At 44.1% G+C, this 17,049-nt stretch overlaps 1 protein-coding gene across 2 annotated transcripts in view; it reads right to left on the bottom strand.

Moving 5' to 3' along the window:
• The window catches only part of APPL2 (adaptor protein, phosphotyrosine interacting with PH domain and leucine zipper 2), a 32,350-nt gene that overhangs the window by 13,639 nt on the left and 1,662 nt on the right, over positions 1–17,049 (bottom strand). For both annotated transcript variants that reach the window (XM_083574095.1, XM_083574094.1), the window contains exons 2-4: positions 13,391–13,489; positions 4,270–4,329; positions 3,225–3,296 (exon numbers count right to left, since the gene is read on the bottom strand). In XM_083574095.1, coding sequence (XP_083430221.1) covers positions 3,225–3,296; positions 4,270–4,329; positions 13,391–13,489 — 231 coding nt within the window. The remainder of the gene's footprint in view (positions 1–3,224; positions 3,297–4,269; positions 4,330–13,390; positions 13,490–17,049) is intronic.

The raw sequence follows: 17,049 nt of genomic DNA, 5'->3' as shown, positions 1-17,049 counted from the left end.
TTACAGGGAACTGAAATATCCACCACTGAATGGCTTTGCCAGACTACATATTAAAAATCCAGAGCAGTCCAGGAAAAAAAAATCAGTAGGTGAAAACAAGTTTGTTTACATGGATATTAGTAATAATATTAGTATCTGTCCATGCACCAGTGAGCTTTGAGTCTCGCTAAAATTAGTTATGGGCTGCCAAATACACAAGGCTTCAGCTGAGAAGAAATGTCTCCATTTCTCAAGATTAAAGAGTTTACTTAAGGGGAGGCTTTGAAACAAGACTTTATATTTACTCTGCAGCCTTTTCCTACAGGCTGGACTGCTTCGCTTATGCCCTGGCAAAAGACATGGCTCAACCAAAACAGCTGTTGTCACAGTTTTCAATTTTCACAGTGGAGGGTATCAATTCATTATTATTGAAGGTATTGGCTTTCTTAACTGCGTGGCTGGAACTGCAGACAAACAAGGAGATCAAAAGGCAAGATTCCTAGAAAGTAGTCGCTTATGAAGAGAAATCTCCAAACAGGAAAAAGGGGACTTGATCAGAAGACCAGAGGCATGTTAGCAAATACCAGGCATGAAGAACCTTCTTCAGCCTGAGGGCCACAGTCCCTCTCGGTGGGAGGGGGCAAAGGCCAAAGTGGCCAGAGCCACTGAGGTGACTCTTACCTCTGGGCAGTCAGCCACAATACAGCCACAAAGGAGCCAGAGGTTTCCACACCGTCTCCCCACCACACCTCTCTCCTTCCAGGCAAGCAAAAGGCATTCTAATTATCATTGTACAAGGGCACATTCCAACCAGGCAAAACCCTCAAGGTGTGGGCCAGGGCCAGGGTGTCACCTGAGAAGGGCCCCAAGAGTCATTGAAACTCTGGCCAATGTAATTAGAGAAGATGGAAATATAAAAGGAATAAGCAATAATAAAAAAGAGAAAATAAGCTTATTTGCAGATGACACCTTGCTAACAATTGAAAATCCGTTAGAAAATATGCAGGCATCAGAGGCACATTTGGGAAAAAAATGGAGAAATAACAAGGTTGCAAATTAATTGGTCTTGTTTCAACACTACAAGATGGTTCTATATTATTAAAAAAGCTAAGCACGCCAAAGTGCAAGTAGATAAATAGGTACCGCTCCGGCGGGAAGGTAAACGGCGTTTCCGTGCGCTGCTCTTGTTCGCCAGAAGCGGCTTAGTCATGCTGGCCACATGACCTGGAAGCTGTACGCCGGCTCCCTCGGCCAATAAAGCGAGATGAGCACCACAACCCCAGAGTCGGCCACGACTGGACCTAATGGTCAGGGGTCCCTTTACCTTTTTACCTCGGGTTACATACGCTTCAGGTTACAGACTCCGCTAACCCCGAAATATTACCTCGGGTTAAGAACTTTGCTTCAGGATGAGAACAGAAATCGTGCTCCGGCGGCACGGCAGCAGTGGGAGGCCCCATTAGCTAAAGTGGTGCTTCAGGTTAAGAACAGTTTCAGGTTAAGAACGGACCTCCAGAACGAATCAAGTACTTAACCCGAGGTACCACTGTACTTCAGTGGGATTGTATGCTTGAAATCATAGAATGGTAGACCTGGAAGGGACCCTGAACAACACAGGACTAGGCAGCTCTCCCATACGGGGATCAAACCTGCAACCTTGGCGTTATCAGCACCATGCTCTAACCAACTGAACTATAAGTATGTCAGAGGCTTAAACTAATTTAATGGTCACTCCCTCTCCTCAGAAACTTCAATTTCTGTGAGGGGCTGTGGGAGTACGGCTATCTCAGCACTCTCACCAAACTACAAATTCAAGGATTCTTTGGGCGAAACCAAGACAGTTAGCACTGGTAAAAGCAATGATATATGCTTATAGTGTAGATATGCTCCAACATCCCTTGAATTGTGCATCTTGGCTGAGTGTGGTTAAGCAATGGAAACCAGCTGGAAAAGGGTGTGGGAGCCTAGGAAGAAATAAGACACTGTACCCTGGCCTAATGAGGACTAGAATTCCCAGGGTTCAAGCCAAGAGAAGAGATGTTCTGTGTCTCTAGACAATGGGTGGAGAAATGGAAAGGAAGACACCCCCCCGACTCTCTCTGCAGAGCTGGAAATATTGCATTATGAATTTAAGAGAGGCGCCAGAAAAGCCTCCTGAAGGCAAATGTAGGCCAAGAACTTTGAACTATCTTTTTACTGCATTTGTGCACAGACCAAAATGTCATTTTGAAGTACAAAGTGCATTTGAGCCAAAAAGGGGGGGGAACTCCCCTCCCCCTTAAAGCCAATTCTAAACACTGGAAATGTTGAACAACATTTGTTGTGCACTCGGGAGTTGTTATTTTAAGTCAGCCTAGGAATAACAGAACTTCAGCAAGCTAACATGGGTTGGCATGTTAAGTCTGCTGCAGCAAACACACAGAAGAGAAGTTGAATTTATTATGGCAACAGTCAGTTGGCTAGCACATACAGATTTACAGTGGTACCTCGGGTTAAGAACTTAATTCGCTCTGGAGGTCCGTTCTTAACCTGAAACTGTTCTTAACCCAAGGTACCACTTTAGCCAATGGGGCCTCCCGCTGCTGCCACACGATTTCTGTTCTCATCCTGAAGCAAAGTTCTTAACCTGAGGTACTATTTCTGGGTTAGCGGAGTCTGTAACCTGAAGTGTCTGTAACCTGAGGTACCACTGTACACACACACACACACACACGCGTAGAACAGAGGTAGGAAACCTGTGGCCCTACAAATGTTGCTGGGACTACAACTCCCATCATTCCTGATCGCTAGCCATGAAGATTGGACTCCAGGGCATCTCCTGCTCCCCTCCCCCTGGTGTGTAAGAGAGAAAAAGTTGCAAAGGGTGGGTCAAAAGGCAGAAAGATGCATCCAATAACAATGACTCTAGCCAGAGTAAGTTGGTCCATCTTTAGGGTGCCACAACACTTTGCATAAATATAGCAAGAACTGCTAAATAAGATAAAGGGAACTTCAGGATTCCTCTCTCTCTCTCTCTCTCTCTCTCTCTCTCTCTCTCTCTCTCTCTCTCTCTCTCTGCTTCTCCTTTGCCCCATCATTTTATGAGCAGAGTAAGATGAGGCCTTTTCTACAGACTATACAAAGCACAAACAGGCCACCCTTCGCCACGCTCCCCCTTTGTAAATCTCAAGGTCGTCACAGCTTCAACGAGATAAACAGACACCTTAAAAAAACCTAAGAAAAAACTTGCTGGCCATTTGGATTACCTCATCCACAACTTTTGAAAAGTACTGAAGGGTGGATATGACTTCTTCATCTCCTTTACCCAGGGCAAAGTTCTGCAAAGGAAATGAAAATAAGACGTTAGGTTTCCAGAGCCTCCTGTGGAGTTCTATGGGATAAACCAAAAGCAACCTGCGGTATTGGACACAGATGTGCATATGTGGCGTTTGCCCTCCCAGGTGTGTGACATCATACTGGGTTCATAGGGAAAGGGTTAACTAATTGTAAAATGACTAACCAATGGGAACCCAGGGGGCAGAGTTAACTGTGTATAAGGTTTAAGCACAGAGGTGTGTGTGTTTTTAGGAGAGAGTTAGAGTTAGGGTGGTTGAGAAGACAGTCTGGAGTTAGAAGAGACAGATAAGTCTGTGAGTAGGGCTAGTCTGGTGTGAGAGAGTGAGAGAGAGTCAGTCAAACAATTGAGATAATAAGTCAGAAGGTATTAGGAAGGTATAGGCCGGTAAAGAAACTAAAGTTAAGGTACTGACAGGAATATTATCGGAGAAACCATGAACTTGTTAATGTTTGTAAAATAAACTTGGGGGGTTTTTTGGTTCACTTTTTACAACTGTCTGGACTCAGTGTTTTACCAGAGAGTTACTGGTTGGTGGCAGCAGAAAAGCGAGCACAGTGGTGGCACAGGGATCAATAGACCGTTAAACTTCCGGGAACCCTGTGTGATCTCCACAGCATCCTTCTTCCCTGTGTCATTGGCAAGATGCTTCTGAGCTCCAGCTGCTGGATACTGCAGAAGGGAAGAGTGCTTTTGTGCTCAGGTCCTGCCTACAGGCTTCCCACAGGCATCTGGTCAGCCACTGTGAGAACAGGATGCTAGACTAGAAGGACCACTGACCTGGTCCAACAGGTTCTTCTTATGCTCTCCCCTTGCCCCACCCCCATTCTTGCTCCAAGATGCTGAGGCGAGTTTGACATCTCCAGCAATATAACTAAGCAAACCCCTTAGAATCTTTTCATCTCTACCATCTAATCTGCTGAACATGGAGGTCGCACAGGGTAAATCAGGCGTACCTGTTTCTCATACGCAAGAAGCTGCTTGGAGAGTTGCTGGGTTGCCAAGCACATTTCATTCTGCAAGGAGAAAAGGTATTTCATTACTAATGATCACACACCAACTTAAAAGACACCTCTTGAATATTAGGCAGGCACTGTCTCTGTTGCCTTGCCAGCACCTACTGAAGACCTTCCTCTTTCAACCAGGCGCTTTAAGCTGAGATTTCTCCAAGCCTGCATCTGTACTGGAATTGTTTTTAAAGGTTTTTTGTTTGGTTTGTTTTACCATTTGTTGTCTGCCACCCTGGGCTCCTTTGAGAGAGAGATCAGGGTATAAATTTAATAAACAAACGAATGAATTAACAGTGCAATCTTATGCAATCAGATGTAAGCCACACTGAGTTCAGTAGGACTTACTGCAAGGTGAACTGTGCGTCATACTGCAGCATAAGCCTCATCTGTCATTATAATGGGCACTACAGTTGCTACCCTCTGCGTTTCAGATCATATTATTCATCAGGAGCACCAATATTTATGGACCAGCCTGCAAATTCCACACACCAGGCAGCTATAGGGTCATGTGACAGACAAATATTTCACCATGAAGTACAGTAATACATAAATCAATAAAGGTAAAGGGACCCCTGACCATTAGGTCCAGTCGTGACTGACTCTGGGGTTGCGGCGCTCATCTCGCTTTATTGGCCGAGGGAGCCGGCGTACAGTTTCTGGGTAATGGCCAGCATGACTAAGCCGCTTCTGGTGAACCAGAGCAGCACACGGAAACGCTGTTTACCTTCCTGCTGGAACGGTACCTATTTATCTACTTGCACTTTGACGTGCTTTCGAACTGCTAGATTGGCAGGAGCAGGGACCGAGCAACGGGAGCTCACCCCGTCGCGGGGATTCGAACCGCCAACCTTTTGATCGGCAAGTCCCAGGCTCTGTGGTTTAACACACAGCGCCACCTGCGTCGCACATATATCAATACCTTGCTGTAATTCAAACTTGCATATATTGCAGAGCAGTACTCTAGACATTTCTAGAGTTCCCTTCTTTCTAAATATACATAACCCCCAAACCATATTTACTGATTTAATGTTTTACTTCTCAACTGATGTTTGTATTGTAGAGGTGTGGAAAGAACACAGACTTTAGGAAAATAAAATTCTACTGTAAGGAACTATGATCCCCAAACCAATTTTTGTCTCTCTTTTCCTTCACTGCCTATCAGTGGCATCATTCACCCATCATAGTAAACCATAGTTAACAGTTTACTGTGAATGCAGAAATCGTCCCCACTTCACTGCATCCCGACGGGAGTAATAGTTCACAATCACTAGCTTAGTGCTACATCCAGCTTGGGGACTTTGGTTTGTTTCACTCAAACAAAAAATAATTGGAAAGCCAAGAATAAATCCTGACTACAATGTGGCTTCTTTGGAACAAAAGAAATAAACAGTGATCCCCAAATAAGGAGGATCAAACCACGATACACCAGCACATTCGCAGTCAAACATTAACAATGGTTTACCATAATCTTGGAACGCAGCCACTATAATAGCACAACTCTTTCACCACCTAAACAGATTACAAAGTAGATTTCACAACAAACACAGAAAAGAAACAACTGTATGCATTGCTTATAGCTCAAATTGGGGCAAATAAATATTGACCACATTTGGACATCACAAACTTTACAACCTATGTAGCTCTCCACTACACACACACAATGCACTTCAACGCAGAGGACACCTTGATATAAAGCAAAGGGACTGAATCTCAATATTCAACACAATTCAGTCTGATTTTTAGACTGACATCAAATTCTACAGAATAAACACAGTCAAAATGCCATGTTCAGTGTTCAAATTCAGACATATGCAGCATAATCTGATTATAATGCATATCCACCCTGTTCATTTCTTAAAAGAGGCTTTTGCTGCCAGCAGCTCAGTTACTTGTTCCGTTTTCTATCGTATCCCACCATCTTTCAACACCACTTTGATTGAATCAACTCCATTTCCAAAAAGATCAAACACATTAGTGTGGGCACCAAGCCTAGTGAGCACTGGTCTTTAAACTGAAGCCTTTGATGTAGTATACAAGATTTCTGATAAGAGAAAGTTCACCTTAGTTATAAAAAGCCATGCTGTCATTTCATTGCCTATTTTTTCCAATGTCTATTTCAACATAGCTCTGTATTTATTCCACATGCACACAAAGTTGACCAGAAAGGCAAATTAAATTATCTCCGCGCTGAAATTCTGATAATCAGCAAAGCTATCAGGCCATCTGATCGTACGCAAATAGCAGGTTGTCTGCCTTCTCCGCTTTCCTTTGTTACCCATTAAAGCAAACCGTGCTGAATTGAAGTAAGTCACCAAACCACACCTATAATTTCTGGCATGTAAATAGGCAGCACTTCCGATGGCTAGGCCACACCCGGAATTTTGGGGAAAGCATGCAAACAAACAAGAATGCCAGGGAGGTGCACCCCAGGAACTTCTGAGTTCCAGACACTTCATCCAGGACTTACAGGAGGTGATGCAACATTGAGTTACAAGTTAAGCAGCCCAAACCCAAACATTTGGATAGGCTGGGACTTAGTGCATTGACAGTTCTGTGCGCATAATGCCAAAGACATGATGGGTTGTGTTCATTTAAAACAGGGAATGAGGATCTCTAGGGACCTACAGATAATGCTGGACTATCCCTCACATCATCCCTGATGCCCAGTAACATCTGGAGGGCCGCAGGGCAACCTTGATTTAAAAGGCTCTTCTGAAGACGTGGCTACAAATTCCTACTGTAGCAACTCCTTCAAGACTGCCTGTGTTTATGGGCGCATAAATATTCATCTATAACATGCATGCATACGTTTCCGAGCACAATTCAAAGTGTTGGTGCTGACCTTTAAAGCCCTAAACGGCCTTGGTCCTGTATACCTGAAGGAGCGTCTCTAGCCCCATCGTCCAGCCCGGACACTGAAGTCCAGCGCCAAGGGCCTTCTGGCGGTTCCCTCGCTGCGAGAAGTGAGGTTACAAGGAACCAGGCAGAGGGCCTTCTTGGTAGTGGCGCCTGCCCTGTGGAACGCACTCCCATCAGATGTCAAGGCAATAAGCAACTATTTTACTTTTAAAAGACAACTGAAGGTGGCTCTGTTTAGGGAAGTTTTTAATGGTTGTTGCTGTGCTGTTTTTAATATTCGGTTGGAAGCCGTCCAGAGTGGCTGGGGAAACCCAGCCAGAAGGGCAGGGTATAAATAATAAATTATTATTGTTATTATTATTATTATTATTATTATTATGCATATGACCCCACCGGTCTTCTAAATAATCTCCTGAACGCACAGAGATGCTCCCACAAGGTAATCTACAATAGTGAAGAAAGGGGTGGGACAAGAAAAGTATAGAATTGATATGAATTGGATATACAGCACTTTTTCAAATCTTAATATTTGTTGTGCTGGGGGTGGTGTGTATGCATGCACAGAACAGACTGGGATCGCAACCCTGGAAGAGCGGGGGTTAAACCTTCCAAACCTCCTCCCCCAAATTGTTTTCCCATGTTACAAACCAACCAACTTGTGTCCTATGATTAAAAGCTTTGCCTGCCAATTTGCGGTTTATTAATACAGGACAAATTACCATAGCAAATTAAGACGGAAAGTGGAAGACAGAACCCCAATTGTTTTGTGGAAGCCAGTAATCAAAAATGACCTGTGAACTGGGATGCAAAACTGTGGCCTTGTTCCAATGATCACAGCTTGGCTTCTTAAGCGGAGAGATGCACAAGACTTTTGCCACGTACACAGTTTCTTTGAGGTGAGCTGCAATTTAACCAGGAAATCTCTAATTAGCCATAGTTTCCCATTTTATCAGAACCAGAAAACTATGGGTATCAAGTTCAGAGCAGATCAGGATCTTAAACCATGGTGTGGAATTAGTTTAAGATCTTGATTTGTTCCAGTAACCATCGTTTCCCAGTTTGGACAAAACAAGAAACTATGATTAATTAGAGGTTCCCTGTTGCAACAACAGTTTGCTAACAAAAGGAGAAGTGAGCAGGCTGCATATCTAGTCAAAAGATTTGCACATATCTAAACTAAGAAGCCAATATATGACTAGAATCATAGAATCATAGAATCATAGAATCATAGAGTTGGAAGAGACCACAAGGGCCATCGAGTCCAACCCCCTGCCAAGCAGGAAACACCATCAGAGCACTCCTGACATATGGTTGTCAAGCCTCTGCTTAAAGACCTCCAAAGAAGGAGACTCCACCACACTCCTTGGCAGCAAATTCCACTGTCGAACAGCTCTTACTGTCAGGAAGTTCTTCCTAATGTTTAGGTGGAATCTTCTTTCTTGTAGTTTGGATCCATTGCTCCGTGTCCGCTTCTCTGGAGCAGCAGAAAACAACCTTTCTCCCTCCTCTATGTGACATCCTTTTATATATTTGAACATGGCTATCATATCACCCCTTAACCTCCTCTTCTCCAGGCTAAACATGCCCAGCTCCCTTAGCCGTTCCTCATAAGGCATCGTTTCCAGGCCTTTGACCATTTTGGTTGCCCTCCTCTGGACACGTTCCAGTTTGTCAATGTCCTTCTTGAACTGTGGTGCCCAGAACTGGACACAGTACTCCAGGTGAGGTCTGACCAGAGCAGAATACAGTGGCACTATTACTTCCCTTGATCTAGATGCTATACTCCTATTGATGCAGCCCAGAATTGCATTGGCTTTTTTAGCTGCCGCGTCACACTGTTGGCTCATGTCAAGTTTGTGGTCAACCAAGACTCCTAGATCCTTTTCACATGTAGTGCTCTCAAGCCAGGTGTCACCCATCTTGTATTTGTGCCTCTCATTTTTTTGCCCAAGTGCAATACTTTACATTTCTCCCTGTTAAAATTCATCCTGTTTGTTTTGGCCCAGTTCTCTAATCTGTCAAGGTCGTTTTGAAGTGTGATCCTGTCCTCTGGGGTGTTAGCCACCCCTCCCAGTTTGGTGTCATCTGCAAATTTGATCAGGATGCCCTTGAGTCCATCATCCAAGTCGTTGATAAAGATGTTGAATAAGACCGGGCCCAAGACAGAACCCTGTGGCACCCCACTAGTCACTCTTCTCCAGGATGAAGAGGAACCATTGATGAGCACCCTTTGGGTTCGGTCAGTCAGCCAGCTACAAATCCACTGAGTGGTAGCATAGTCAAGACCGCATTTTACCAGCTTCTTTACAAGAATATCATGGGGCACCTTGTCAAATGCCTTGCTGAAATCAAGGTAGGCTACATCCACTGCGTTCCCTTCATCTACCAGGCTGGTAATTCTGTCAAAAAACGAGATCAGGTTAGTCTGACATGACTTATTTTTCAGAAATCCATGCTGACTATTGGTGATCACAGCATTCCTTTCTAGGTGCTCACAGACTGTTTGCTTAATGATCTGCTCCAGAATCTTCCCTGGTATTGATGTCAGACTGACTGGGCGGTAATTATTTGGGTCCTCTCTTTTCCCCTTTTTGAAAATAGGGACAACATTTGCCCTCCTCCAGTCTGCCGGGACTTCGCCTGTTCTCCAGGAATTCTCAAAGATGACTGCCAGTGGTTCTGAAATCACATCTGCCAGTTCTTTTAATACTCTTGGATGCAGTTCATCTGGCCCTGGAGACTTGAATACATCTAGACTAGCCAAGTATTCTTGTACTATCTCCTTAGTTATTCTGGGCTGTGTTTCCTCTGCTGAATCATTTGCTCCAAATTCTTCAGGTCGGGCATTGTTTTCTTTATCGGAGAAGACTGAGGCAAAGAAGGCATTGAGGAGTTCAGCCCTTTCTGTGTCCCCTGTTTGCATTTCACCATCTTCTCCTCTGAGTGACCCCACTGTTTCTTTGTTCTTCCTTTTGCTACGAACATACCCATAAAAGCCTTTTTTGTTGCTTTTAACCTCTCTAGCAAGCCTGAGTTCATTCTGTGCTTTAGCTTTTCTGACTTTGTGTCTACACGTGCTGGCTATTTGTTTGAATTCCTCTTTGGTGGTTTCCCCCCTTTTCCATTTTTTGTACACATCCTTTTTTAATCTTAACTCAGTTAAAAGTTCTTTAGATAGCCACCCTGGCTTCTTTAGGCACCTTCCGTGTTTCCGTCTCATTGGTATTGCCTGAAGTTGTGCTTTTACTATCTCCCTCTTAACAAACTCCCAGCCATCATGAACTCCCTTTCCATTTAGTATTACTGTCCATGGGATCTCACCAAGCACTTCCCTAAGTTTTATGAAGTCGGCTTTCTTAAAGTCGAGAAATTGAGTCCTAGTATGCTTGGCTGCTCCTTTCCGCTGTATAGTAAACTTCAGAAGAGCATGATCACTTGCGCCTAATGATCCTTCCACTTCTACCCCACTAACCAGGTCATCAACATTGGTTAGGACCAGATCTAAAATGGCTGTTCCTCTTGTTGCTTCTCCCACTTTCTGGACAATGAAGTTGTCTGCAAGGCCAGTGAGGAATCTGTTTGACCTTATGCTCTTGGCTGAGTTTGACATCCAACAAATATCCGGGTAATTGAAGTCCCCCATTACTACTATCTCCCTTCCTTTTGCATGCTTGGCCATCTGTTCCAGGAAGGCATCATCTATGTCCTCCGTTTGGCTTGGGGATCTATAGTAAACTCCCACAATGAGGTCACTGTTATTCTTCTCTCCCTTAATTTTGACCCAAATGCTCTCACTTTGGCTTTGAGGTTCTAAATCTTGGATCTCTTCACAGGTATACACATCCCTGACATATAACGCCACTCCTCCTCCTTTCTTGTCTGGTCTGTTTCTCTGAAATAGATTGTATCCCTCCATTATTACATTCCAATCGTGGGACTTATCCCACCAGGTTTCAGTGATTCCTATTATGTCATATTTAGTTTGCTGTACCAAGAGCTCAAGCTCATCTTGTTTATTTCCCATACTTTGCGCATTAGTGTACAGACATTGAAGTCCATTAATCATTCCCCCGTGTCTCTTATTTAAGGATTTTTTCCTCCCACCACTAGGTCTGCGTGCTGTTTGCTCCATTCGGTCTATGACATTTGGATGATCATCTTCATCAATTGATAGACTCCTACCTACAGGAGCACTGTCTCCCTCCCCCACATTAGTCAGTTTAAAGCCCTCCTGATGAGGTTTCTGAGATTTTTTGCAAAAACATTCCTCCCAACCGTTGTGAGGTGCAGCCCATCGCTTGCCAGAAGTCCATCTTCAAGAAACTGCATTCCGTGATCTAAGAATCCAAACCGTTCCTGTTTACACCATTTGCGAAGCCAGTTGTTCACTTCCACTATTTTTCCCTCTCTCCCTGGGCCACGTCGTTCAACTGGGAGGACAGATGAGATGACAATTTGTGCATTTAATTGCTTCAGTTTCCTGCCCAGAGCCTCGTAATCTCTTTTGATCTTCTGGAGGCTATTGCTTGCAGTGTCATTGGTTCCCACATGAACCAAGAGGAAGGGGTATTTGTCAGTGGGTTTTATGATTCCTTGCAGTCGTTCAGTTACATCTTGGATCTTAGCCCCGGGGAGACAGCACACTTCCCGAGACATCTTGTCAGGCCCACAGATCACTGCTTCTGTTCCCCTCAGTAGGGAATCCCCTATCACCACTACACGCCTCCTCTTAGGTCTGGTCGGGGTTCTTCCGTGAGCTGTCCGTTCCAAGGTCGCCTGCACATTCCCTGAGGACTGCCTTTGCTGCTCGTCTTCATATACCTGATCGACTGTAATGAGGGAGAGATCCTCAAATGGAGTCTGCTCTTCGTCTTCCATGCTAGGGGAAAGGACCTCAAAGCGATTGCGTATTTCTAAACAATCAGAGCGAACCCTGGGTCTCCTACTTCTTTGAGTCACGTTTCTCCATATATCTGGCTCCTGTGTTGGTGAACTAGCCTCCTTCTCAGGGGAGTCCCCTGTCTCCTCCTTGGTGGAGACGGTGTGCTCTGTTGCTTCCAAGAAGAGCTCCAGCTCTCTAATTCTTTGGAGCGTAGCTACACGTTCCTCCAGCTCTCTAATTCTTTGGAGCGTAGCTACACGTTCCTTCCTACACTATCTGAATAAGGTCAGGATGTTTGCAGGAATTGCCTCAGTATATATTGCTTTCTATGTTTATCCCCCTATTTTTAAGTGAACAAAATAAAATATAATCAATGGGGGGTGGTAATCATGATCAAGATGAATTTTAACAGGGAGAAATGTAAAGTATTGCACTTGGGCAAAAAAAATGAGAGGAACAAATACAAGATGGGTGACACCTGGCTTGAGAGCAGTACATGTGAAAAGGATCTAGGAGTCTTGGTTGACCACAAACTTGAAATGAGCCAACAGTGTGACACGGCAGCTAAAAAAGCCAATGCAATTCTGGGCTGCATCAATAGGAGTATAGCATCTAGATCAAGGGAAGTAATAGTGCCACTGTATTCTGCTCTGGTCAGACCTCACCTGGAGTACTGTGTCCAGTTCTGGGCACCACAGTTCAAGAAGGACACTGACAAACTGGAACGTGTCCAGAGGAGGGCAACCAAAATGGTCAAAGGCCTGGAAACGATGCCTTATGAGGAACGGCTAAGGGAGCTGGGCATGTTTAGCCTGGAGAAGAGGAGGTTAAGGGGTGATATGATAGCCATGTTCAAATATAGAAAAGGATGTCACATAGAGGAGGGAGAAAGGTTGTTTTCTGCTGCTCCAGAGAAGCGGACACGGAGTAATGGATCCAAACTACAAGAAAGAAGATTCCACCTAAACATTAGGAAGAACTTCCTGACAGTAAGAGCTGTTCGACAGTGGAATTTGCTGCCAAGGAGTGTGGTGGAGTCTCCTTCTTTGGAGGTCTTTAAGCAGAGGCTTGACAACCATATGTCAGGAGTGCTCTGATGGTGTTTCCTGCTTGGCAGGGGGTTGGACTCGATGGCCCTTGTGGTCTCTTCCAACTCTATGATCCTATGATTCTTTGTGTTTTCTTCAGGGAAGTGGCAGGTTTCTTTTTATGGTTTTCTATATTACCCGTTATGAAAGCCCAATATGTTATTGAAATAAAACAATACTTTATTTTTAAGAGGGTTGAGAGGCAGAAAGAAAACCGAAAACATTTGAAGTGATTTACCTGAGCCCCATAAACTCGCTGCATCGCTTGAAGCAACTGGTTGGTGTATTCTGTGAGAGTCCCCGCATCTTCTTCAAACACACTCAGCAAAGAACGTGTCTGGTCAAAGAGAAAGGGTAGCAGTTTATTCACCAATGGAAATTTGCAGTTTTCAAACAAACAGGTAGCATAAATGGAGACAGACATTAGTAATCTCTCTGTTGTTAAGACACTAAACACACACACATAATAGATCCTCAAATTCCTGCTATAGAGGTGGGGAACCTGTGTCCCTTCAGATAGTCAAAAGTCACAGATAATGGCAACTGGAGTCCAACAACATATGGAGGGTCACAGGTTCCCCAGCCTTGCCCTGTTATGAACAGAAGCATTCAGCAGTGAAGACATCTGTATTTATACCCTGGCTTTCATCTAACCAGACCACAGGGAGGTTACAATGACCAATTCATAAAATACAACACTTCATAAATCACGACAACTCTAAAATCATTATTAAATTATATCCAGAAAGACAAAACATTAGCTCCACGTGATTTTGATGTCCAGCATGGCTCCCGTTACTACTCCCCCACCAAAGCATGAATGAATAAGCTGAGATCAAAAGGTCACCAATGAGACGGGCAGTAACACTGCCAAAAGGAAAGCATTCCACAGTTGGGGTGCCACTGCAGAGAAAGCCCCGTCCTGAGTTGCTGCAAACTGCAAACTCATAGGGAGGATCTCCAACTGGGCCTCCCCCACTGAGCACAAGCTGGTATGTATTTCTAGAGGTTTACATGGTGATAAGTGAAAATCCCGCAAACAGGGTAATTCCACTCAAATTCAAGAAGAAATAGCAGCAATCCTTCCTCATGTTGAGTTTCAACAGAACATTGAAGCATCAAACCCATATAACTGACTATGGTGCATTTTTGGTTTGATATTTTCTTTGTTTATTATAATTATTGTTTAGTCAATTTGTATATTGTCCTTCATCCGAAGGTCCCAATACAGTTCACAACAGAACCATCAGATATATTTAAAAAATGAAGGGCAATACATGAATGCTCTCATTGAATAATAAGAATAATATCCTCCACCACACCATTCCAGAAGCATACCAGAACAGGAAGGCTTTAGATCCAGTGGATTCAAAGTATCTGCTGATGTGCCCCCCAAACACCTTCATTTTCGCCCTCTCTGCCGGAGAAGGGGCAGCCAAGAGGTTTCCACAGCTACAAGACTTCCATTTGTGGTCATATCTTCTGTATCACCCATGGAGTTGGAGAGCCACAAAATATTACAGCTCCTGCCCCACCAACCCAGCTACCACAGGATTGCACCCGATGTATTTTTTTAAGACAGCAGCCTAAACTGCTTAGATCTGAATGGATCACACCACAAAGATTTCAACCCTAACCATACTTGCTAGGGCAGAACTTTCCAAACTGTGTGCCGCGAAACATTAGTGTGTTGGCTGCGGTGTGTAGGTGTGTCGTGCAAACGCTCCCCATGCTCCTCCTGGGGCTGGAAAGGGGTTAGTTTAACCCCTGGTTTGCTAGTAAAACTGAATTACAGTTGTACTTCGGCTCCCGAACACCATGGGAGTCAAATGTTCCGGCTCCAGAACAATCAAAAACCAGAAGTGAGGGTTCTGGTTTTCAAACGTTCTTTCAGAAGCCAAACATCTGGTGGGGCTTCCAATTGGCTGCAGGAACTTCCTGCAGCCAATCAGAAGCCACACTCTGGAAGTCGAATGGACTTCCGGAATGGATTCTGTTCGACTTCCGAGGTATGACTGTACTGTGTCACGATATTATGCATGCATAGAGTGTGTCACCAACATGAAAAGTTTGGAAAGCTCTGTGTTAGGGAGTACAGTGAGCCTTATATCCAAATAAACATGCATTCAATTGCATACTTTTAAACTGTGGGTGGGGTATTGTTTTGTAATATGTTACATTTTTTCGTGTTTTTAAACTGCCCTGTGATCCTCGTATAAAAGATGGTATAGAAATTTTATATATAGAAATACACACACACACACACACACACACACACACACACTCATTTTCTACCCCTCTTTTTCAGCTACTGCTAAAATACTGTTGACATTTTAATACTCTAAGTGAGATGGCAGAAGCAGAAAAACCAGTGTTATGTTTCAGGTATACAAACTTAACAATTTACATTGGGATATTTATATATATATCTAGTGTGGTAAGATCTGCCTTGTGTAAACTGTGGTTTAGCTCCTGGGCAGAAAAAGGAGGATGTGGTTTTATTCACTAACCAGGCCTGATTTCCTTCTAGCAGCAATGGAAGGGGAAAGGAACACAGGAAACAAGGATATACAGAGTCAGGCCATTGATCCATCTGGCTCAGTGTTGTCACTCTGACTGGGAGCAGTTATGCAGGGTTTCAAGCAAAGGATATTTTGAGCTATATCTTGAGAAGCTAGGGTAGATACCCCATTCACAGGGTAGGGTAGATACCCTGGTAGATACCCCATTCACAGAATCAGAGTTGCAAGGGACCCCCTCCAGCGGTCATCTAGTCCAACCCCTTGCAATGCAGGAATTCCAACACACAGTCCCCCATCCAATTTGAAACCATACAAGACCCTGCTTAGCTTTGCAAAGGTGCCAGTGGTTTTTATTGCTGCACCACTAGGAGGGTACACCACTGAGCCACAGCCCTTTCCCAAATGAGTACTGTATAGAGAATCTGATCCAAGCCCTTTTGGTGGAATAGGTCATATTAAAGTTTTATAATCGAATATTCACACCCCAAATTACGGCTCTGACCTCTGGCCATGCAATTCAGCAACACTCCATATGTTCTTTCTGGCTCTACATATATATTTGACTCACTCAGCTAACAAGCATCACACCTGCCAGGACAATGGAAGAAAAGCAGATATTTGGGGTCCTTCAAAGACTCTGAAGAACAGAAATTTGACGCAGGTCTGATGGAATGAAATTTCATTGCTGTGGGGCCAGCACAGAGAGGGACCTGTTCCTTGGGACCCAGGTAGGGCTGGGAGAGAACCCTATCTGAAAGCCTGGAGAGTGACTGTCTCACACATACAAATTCAATTTGGGCAATTAAAGTCACTTTGCAGCTCTTGCACAGCAAACACATTTCCCTCAAAGATTAGATTTTTTGCAACAAGGAAAGTGACAGAGAAATGTGCTTGTGGTGTAAAACTTTTTTTACTGCAACATCATCTATGCTCCCCTCAAAAAAAAATCAGTAGGAGGGAAACAGAGCCCTGGATGGAGGGGTGCATAGCATTGGTGTCAATCAGGAGGATTGACAGTAAATTTGTACATGCAGCTCCCTGGTGTGTTTAAGTGCCAGAGAACTCGGTGGAAAAAAGTGTACACACAAGTTAGCACAAGTAAGAATGCTTTGAATGTGAGCAGTTGCACCTATGATGCTGTGGCTTCTGTAAAGAAACAGAAAAAACTACAGCCCTTTAAAAAAAAGGATTTGCACTGCCTCAGCACTCTTCTGTGTACTACGCAAATCAGCATCCGGCCTGTTCACTTTCAGGCCTTTAAAGCACCAGCATCCATTTAGATGAGTCACATGATGCCTGCATGTTCTCCACAAACTTGAAAGAGCTCTCGCTCACTCACTCGCTCTCCGATCCAAAAAGATCAGGAAGGAAGAAA

The sequence above is a fragment of the Podarcis filfolensis genome (genome assembly GCF_964270895.1).
Source record: "Podarcis filfolensis genome assembly, chromosome: 10".
NCBI classification, from domain to species: Eukaryota; Metazoa; Chordata; class Lepidosauria; order Squamata; family Lacertidae; genus Podarcis; species Podarcis filfolensis.
The sequence above is the reverse complement of the archived record's forward strand: the minus strand, read 5'-3'. Positions and strand labels throughout refer to the sequence as shown.